General features: G+C 41.6%; 1 protein-coding gene across 4 annotated transcripts in view; it reads right to left on the reverse strand.

Annotated features, from left to right (window-relative positions):
* LOC128892036 (protein sidekick) overlaps nt 1-8,052 on the reverse strand; it is a 48,883-nt gene that overhangs the window by 6,017 nt on the left and 34,814 nt on the right. For 2 of the 4 annotated variants that reach the window (XM_054152079.1, XM_054152077.1), the window contains exons 3-17: nt 6,815-6,994; nt 5,625-5,838; nt 5,368-5,541; nt 4,832-5,040; nt 4,597-4,747; nt 4,372-4,499; nt 4,147-4,257; nt 3,171-3,290; nt 2,938-3,093; nt 2,728-2,854; nt 2,350-2,651; nt 2,091-2,276; nt 722-2,016; nt 410-638; nt 17-319 (exon numbers count right to left, since the gene is read on the reverse strand). In XM_054152079.1, the coding sequence (XP_054008054.1) occupies nt 17-319; nt 410-638; nt 722-2,016; nt 2,091-2,276; nt 2,350-2,651; nt 2,728-2,854; nt 2,938-3,093; nt 3,171-3,290; nt 4,147-4,257; nt 4,372-4,499; nt 4,597-4,747; nt 4,832-5,040; nt 5,368-5,541; nt 5,625-5,838; nt 6,815-6,994 (3,885 nt within the window). The remainder of the gene's footprint in view (nt 1-16; nt 320-409; nt 639-721; nt 2,017-2,090; nt 2,277-2,349; nt 2,652-2,727; nt 2,855-2,937; nt 3,094-3,170; nt 3,291-4,146; nt 4,258-4,371; nt 4,500-4,596; nt 4,748-4,831; nt 5,041-5,367; nt 5,542-5,624; nt 5,839-6,814; nt 6,995-8,052) is intronic. The other 2 variants (XM_054152078.1, XM_054152080.1) reach the window with 2 other exon arrangements.

An 8,052-nucleotide genomic window follows, 5' to 3' on the forward strand; every position in this document is an offset into this window, starting at 1 on the left:
TTGCAATAAATTTTACCATCTTCAAATGTTTGTACTCGAACTGGTGGGGTGCTCAAAGTACCATCGCCGAGTCTCGTAAACGCTAGAACTTGAACGTGATATTGGACAAACTTTCGAAGCTCCGTCAAAGTCGTCGTAAAAGTAGTATTGCTTGGAATGTTTTTGTACTGGAATGCTGATCTAGCATTTGCCCCATAGTAGACTTTGAACCCTTCTATTTGCCCGTTCTGATGTTCGATAGGAACATCACCCCATCTTACTAATATAGTAGTGGAAGAAGTCGCGTTGGCTTCTACGTTAATGGGTCCCATTGAAGGAACTGAGACGAAAAAGACAATGTATCAATATTTAATTAGACGCTACTTTAATCGTAGTAAAGTTAGCCAAGTAATATCCAACGTTATCTCACCTGCTTCACGAGTTCTCTCAACTGCTTTGGGACTCAACGTAGAAGAACCAACGTCGTTAAACGCCTGCATCACGATTTCGTACAGAGCATACTCTTCCATATTTTCTAATACATAAGAATTCGCGGTGTGATCCTCTATAGTTATGCTTTTCGATGTATTCGTTCGTACTTCCTTGTAAGTAACGTTGTATCCTCTTGGATTGCCATACCATTCTATCTGCTGTAACGGCTATAAAGACGGAGAAACGAAAGGAACTTGAAATACTGAATCTCTTAACCAAGAAATAGAAATTTATGAAAACGAGAACTTACAATCCACCTGACGCGCAATTCTGTAGCGCTCATCGCGCGAACCGTAACGTTTCTAGGGGGATGCGAGGGCGGTGCTTGGATGGTTTGGAACTCTTTCGTTGGCTCGGAAGGTTGTGAAGCACCGACAACGTTGTTAGCGATCAAACGTAGTTTATATTGCATGAAAGGAGTCAGCCCACCCACGGTTATTGTACTAGCATCAGGATCCGAGACTTCGTATATATTGTACCACGTGGTGTTTCGAGTTGTTTGCGCTTGCACCGTCCATTTCGTTATAGACGAGTTACCATCAAATCCTGGCGTGAATTGAAGGACAACGGAAAATGCGTCTATATTAGACAGGGCTAACTTAGTGGGCGGTTCTGGGAGAACAGGTTCGACCCCCGACTGAATGACAGCGACCCTCGGTTTTCCAGGACCTACAGAGGTCCACGCGATGACTTCGAACTTGTAATGCGTCATCGCTTGCAAGTGTTCAATTTTCGCTGAGAGAACGTCCGCTGTGAAATTTTCAGCCTTTTGAGAATCGGGCAGGTCTTTGATCATATATTTTAATTGATAATTAGTAAGAATCCCGTTAACCTCCGGCGGAGGACTCCATCTGACGGTAAGGGAACGGTCGCTTATGTCTTCGAATTGTAAATTCTCTACTTCTTCAGGTACGTCTTCGCGGGTGCGAATTTGAACGGGTGTGCTTCTCTCACCGTCGCCGGGATCGGTGAAGCACAATACGGTTATATTGTACAGGGTGTATTTCTTTAATCCCGTCATAATGGCACTTTGTTCAGCGAGAGGATCGAATAGGCTCGGTGGCACGGTCATCGACTTGTATTCGTTCGCTTCTGTGAAATTATGGCCCACCCAGGCTTGCAATTTGTAACCCTGATTTATTCCATTGATCTTTTGCGGATTCGGCGGCTTCCACCAAACTTTTATCGCCGTCGAATTAACGGCTTTCGCTTTCACGTTGGTCGGTGGAGCTTCCGGCACTCCTTCTTTAGTTTTGATCTTCAAACCATCGGTGAATACTCCGACACCTTTATCGTTGTACGCTGCTATTTGCACGATATAGTCTTTCCATGTGATTAGATCGGTAATGAGATAATTCTTTTGTGCTTCGTTGGTGATATTTTGTGTCGTCCAAGGACTGTCGTTGTAACCGTGCAATCTATATCTTAACATGTATCCTAAAATATGGCCGTTTCGATACTCCTCCAACGGGAGCTGCCATTGCGTTATTATTTCCGACGACGATCGAGCGGAGCCAACAAATCCCACGGGTGGTCCACTAGGTGCTACAGTGAAACGAATAGATTTAATTAGAAATATCAATTACCGATAAACGCTGCATATTAGAAACTGTACTTACGTTCTTGAGGAAGAGCTACTACGTTACTCGGATCAGAGTGTGGTCCCTCGCCAACGCTATTCTCTGCACTGACTCGAAACTGATATGCAGCTGCGGCTTTCAAATTATTCAATAGTACCCAGCGACTCTGCGCAGAGACGTTGTCATTTTCGGTGATCCAGTTCAGTGCGGAATCAGGTATAGGTCCTACATAAAGAAATTAGATTTATTGCATTTGAAGTTTTATTTTTCAACAAAACTACAAAATGCGTTAACTTACCAAGATCAGAAACCTCTCTTCTCTGAACAATAAATTTCTTCGTTGGGCTGTTTCCATCAAAACCAGGCACCCAACTAACATTAATGGTGCGCGGAGAAATCCGTTCGATTCGACTGGCCATTACGTTTATTGGCGCAAAGGGCAATTCGATTACGCTAAGACGAGCTGATCGTGTCTCGTTTCCTCCGGGAGAAACCACCGAACACATGTATTCACCGACGTCGGAAGCTCGAACAGCAACGATTTCCAATGTACCATCGTTGCGCATCTTTACTCTTTGACTGGCTTGCGTATTTATCACTCTGCAGAATTTTATTAATTTTATTCTTTGATCAAGACATTATTTGCACTTACGAATGTTGTATCAATGTTACATACTGTGAATTGTGAAACCAAGCTATATCGTACAAAACGCTTGGATCGTTGGAAACCTTGCATTGTAATTCAGCAGTGTATCCAAGAAGCACGGATGTATCAACAGGTGGTTGAATAATCTGTGTCCGTACTGAAATGAACAGAGATATTTTTAGGCCTGATGAATCTACGCATCCTTATTTTTTTATATAAACTTGTAACTTGTTTTCCTACCTAAAACAGTAAGGTATGCCGAGCCGTTCACAGAACCAGCTTCGTTAGCTCGAATACATGTGTATTTTCCTGCATCGTTTGGTTTCACAGCTGCAATTAGGAGATCGCCGTTATCTAAAACCTGTACTCTTCCTGCGATCTCCACCGGAATCGTATCTACAAATCGATTAAGAGCTCAATGATTTCCATAATTTTCCGAGTAATATATCTAAATAAAATTGTTATTTATTTACCATTATAAATCCATGTCGTGTTAGGTATCGGAGCTGCTACAGCGTTACACGTTAGAGTTGCATCTTTTCCATCTAATATAGTTAAATTCTGTGGACCATTTTCCATGACTGGTCCGGACGCTGAAAGTAACCGCGTAAATACATTATTATTCCATTTTCCAACAGTGACGATTTAATACATGCACGGAAAAAAGAAGAAGGCAGAAACAAACGATTGTTCACAGAAAATCAACTTTTTTCAGTTCAGCGTTTTCCAATATGTAATTTGTCAATATTTCGTTTAAATTAAGCGAAATATTTCGCGTAATCGAGCATCGATTAAATAATGACAGTTTCTCATAATTATACAATGGAAAACTCTGAATTACCCCATACCTGAATTTTATTTTGCAATAAAATGTGTTCTATCGTCGAAACTTCATTAATTACTAAGGTTTAGGAAAGTATACTTTCTAGCGTAACTACGAAAATGACTAACTTTCACAATTCCGTTTTACAAACTGATTCCTAATCTAGAAAAAAAAAACGTGCTATTTATGCCGTATTTAATTGCAGCTGATTGTGTCGTATAAACGTGCAAAAATTGAAAACAATTTATCGAAGTGTTTATACGTTGTTTAATGTTTGTTAATTTTTTTTTTTTTTTTTTAAGTAACAAGCAAGGAATACTATCTCGATGTACTCTTGTGTAAGGAATATTCTCTATTCGTAATGAAACTAACGATACTATAAATGCAATGTATCTAATTCGACATTTTGAATTTTGAATTGAGTTTCTCGTGAGTTTTTGAGGAGACAATGTGTTGTGTACACTGCTGGATCCTCGTGCTTGGCGGAAGTATTCACTATAACTACCAGGGGAAAAAAAAACACGAATACAGCTGAAAGAAGCAAACATTGTGGTGTGATATGCATTCTTCAAGCATGTGCCTAGGTAATCTCAAAACGTGGGTATTTCTTGGCATCGGAATCTTACTGTCTGGGTATTGAGAGAACTTAAAACGGCGATCAGATTGGCGAACTCTGACTACATTGTAGCCAGCTGCCCAGCGGGCAACTCTGTTTTTCAGTCTGCTTTCTAATCCTTCTGGCCCACAGAAAATACGTCATATATAATGAGTGTAAATAAGTGTCGAGTAACTAACAAATAAACATCAAATAATTATATATGATGAATATGTAAACCGATAGGCACACTAACTTTTAGCTTTCAACCACGTGTAACTAGACGCCTCGCCGGCTTCGTTGGAAGCGAGACATTGGAACATTCCTGAATCACTCATCGTTAACTTTTTAATCGTTAGGGAGCCATCTTCTTCCATAGCATATCTGTAAATAGAACATTCGCGCTTCGATAAACGACTTTACACAGTGTATTTGAATGGTAATTGCATCAGGTGCGCGCGATCTCTTCCTACGATCCTACCTAGATCCAAGAAGATGATCCACAGCCTCTGCATTGCGGAACCAACTAATGTTAGGAGGAGGAACACCGACAGCATCACATGGCAATGTCACAGTCGACCCATAATCGCTGAGAGTCTCTCTCTTTAGTTCTGTTATGAACATTGGTTTTTCTGCAGGAACATAAGTATAATTAACAACTAAATAGTTACTGGAAGGATTAGAAAAGATAACACCATTAGTTATCGACTCCTTACCGTACACAACAACCTTTGCACTCGCATTCGCCGTTGGATATCCACCGCTTCTCAAGTCCACGTGACAAGAATAGACACCAGTGTAAGTTATGTTCGCCGATATTAACGCCAACGTTCTGTTCCACGAGTCGTTGAAGGTGTACGATATCCTGGAGTTCTCTATAGGGATTCCATCCTTCGTCCACAGGGTACGCAGCTCGTGCAGCGACCTAAAACCAAATCCAATACTTGCAATACTCAACTCGTTTAGTTTAGGTGATCATGGTTAAATTTGAGATCATTGCTTTTGGGTAAGATCTCTTAAACGAATTAAATAAAATTTTTAAAAATAGGCTCTTCGTCGCTGTAATAAAATTCTAGATAATAAGTTCTTGATAGATTCATATGAAATGCACAGATTTGAAGCGAGTCTTCGAGTAAGTATCAAGTGTTTTTGGGATATTTCTTTTTAGTAGAGAAGAATGTATGTAATGTTTTTATAACTTGGAGGCTCGAACTTCATCTTCAAGTCTGAGCTTCCTTCACACGGAAATTACCTGGCATTCGCTATGCAGTGTATGTAAGTGACATCCTGATCCTTGATTATCTGCGTGTCCTGCGGTTTCACTATTATGGTGGGTGCCACGTCTGCGTTCGCGTCCCCTGTGACCTGCAGCTTGAAGAACGGGCTGTTCTCCTCTTTGCCCAGTTGGGTGTTGATGGCCCTGGCCCTGTTCGAGGCACAACCGATAAAATAATTGCCAAAGTATCGACGAAATAATGTCGAACAGAGAGTTAACACGATTATACGAACCTGTAGAGGCCTTCGTCGGTCTCCGATGCGTTCAAGATCAGCAACGTGTGATGAGCTGACGCATACTTTATACCATACAACAGGGACCCGTCCGATGCGAACCACGTAACGTCAGGTGCAGGATGGCTTTCCACTGGCGGCAGCGTTAGAACAGCCGCGCTGCCAGATTTCACGGTCACTATCCTTTCTGTCAGGTCCTCGAACACCCCCATATCTGTGGATAACGTTACCGTATCGTTTTCATCGTGTAATAATTTCGCTGGATTTGCCCGAATGTCGAAATTGGCTGGAAGGAATGTCGCAGGCGAGCGCTACCAGATGTCGAGGACAGGTTTTGAGGCGAGGACGATGCGCAGATTTGAAGCGAGTCTTCGAGTAAAGTACCGAGTTTTTTAGTAAGATATTTCTTTTTTGTTGACAAGAATGTACGTATTGTAGGGGTGTGCGGGATTCCCGAAAATATCCGGGATTCCCAAGAATATTCGGGATTCTCGAGTTTATGCGAGATCCCGAGTTGATTCGAGATTCCCAAAAATACACGAGATCCCGCAAAAATCCGGGATTCCTGAGAATGTACGGGATATAGAATAATATCTGGGATTTTCGAAAGTGTTGTTATTCTTGAAAATTTCAGCAATCCGAATGTACGGGATTTCGAAATTCCGGGAAATCTCGAACATTTGTGGGATCTCGAAATTCTCGGGAATCCCGAACATTTACGGGATCTCGAAATTCTCGGGATCCCATCCCGATCCCGGGAGGAATTCCTGTACCGACCGGGATCCCGCACACCCTTAATGTAATGTTATTATAATTTTGAGGATGTTTCAGGATTCTTTTACTCTTATTTTTTCCATTATCTTACGCCAAAGGCTTTCGATACTTTATATTTATTAGCCATATACTTTGAAAAACGGAGACGCCCGGGATTCGAACCCAAGGCTCTCGGCCTGGTAGTTGGCTACGCTACGCACTGCTCCACCGTCCACCACTTCGATACTTTTCTTGTTCATATTTAAATGTTGCGAATTTCGAGAACACGTGGACTCATATTGCCACCGCCCCTTCCCTCCCTAACGAAAGTAATCGATGGCTAATTTTACTATCAAATGGGATGCACAGGATTGCGAATGTTGAGGCTTTCAGGATTTTCAGGATTTTCAGGGGGATGGTTTACGACTGATACGTACACGCTACGGCGAGTGTAATTCTTTCGCTAAATATAGATCCTACGTCGTTCGTCGCGACACAGTGATACACTCCTGCGTCTTCTCTTCGTGTACTTTGCATTCGAAAATAGGGCTCCGATGTGAGCTCGTTGCTGAGAGGTACCCCATCCTTGAACCACTTGTACTTTGGCTGAGGATGGCCTAAGATAGAACGTGAATTAATATAGGTTGTTTGTTCGATGGTTAGACATACAGGGTGCGGCCGAATAACATGCACTGGCGAGCACAAGATGATTCTTTATGAAAAAATAAAAAGAAAATATGGAATAAAATTTGATCACTTAAAGCTTAGTTTTCGAGAAGATTTTTAACGAACATTTTATTTGATCATCTACGCAACTTACCCGTAACAGCATACATACGTACGAATAGGATTTTCAAAATTCTCGAAAACTAAACTTTAAATGAAAATAAATTTCATTTCATGTTTTGCTTGTATTTTTTCATAAGGAACCACCTCGTGCCGGGTAGTACATGTTATTCGGCCGCACAGTGTATAAAGTGTAATATTTAAAGTTCACTTAACACGTTCACACCGGCGTGTACCACCGGTGGCTCACGCTCGCGTGTCTATCAAATGACGTGCACCACCGCGCCGTCCCATGGCGAGAAACATAAATAACAGCGCCGGCGTGAACGTGTTAAACTTATCGCATCCGTTTAGCGTATTCCTAGGGTAATTACCACGATTTAGCACGTTTCAACGTGTTCATTTTTTCGCCAAAGATACCATGGGCATTTTCTCTTTTCGTCCAAGCATATGGACTATACGACGATCTAATACTATTAGTACAGGGTCATACTATCATGTTACAGCACCGCGTCGCAACTGTAAGGCTTCATCTGGTAACCGTCTCATCCGCCCGTTACTCGATATTTCATGAGAACAATGGGGCGCTGTGAGGGCGGTTAAAAATTCGGCGACGAGGCTAAATATTCGTAAATAAACTTCTGCGTGCGAAAATTAAACGGCGGCCATTCTTACAGCTTTGGACAATTTTGTTATTTAGGGTGAATTGTTCTCGTTCTTCAGGTGCACTTTGATACAGCACTTTGGGTAACAGGTTCTTGATGGATTCATTAAAATTTTAGAAAACAGGTTTTTGATTGATTAAATAAGTGAAATTCTATGGAAGAGATTAATTAAGGGTCAAGCATGGTCGAAGTTGCGATTGTTGCTCTGGGTCAGAGCTCTTAAG

The sequence above is a fragment of the Hylaeus anthracinus genome, unplaced genomic scaffold, assembly GCF_026225885.1.
Source record: "Hylaeus anthracinus isolate JK02 unplaced genomic scaffold, UHH_iyHylAnth1.0_haploid 12002, whole genome shotgun sequence".
Taxonomy (NCBI): Eukaryota; Metazoa; Arthropoda; class Insecta; order Hymenoptera; family Colletidae; genus Hylaeus; species Hylaeus anthracinus.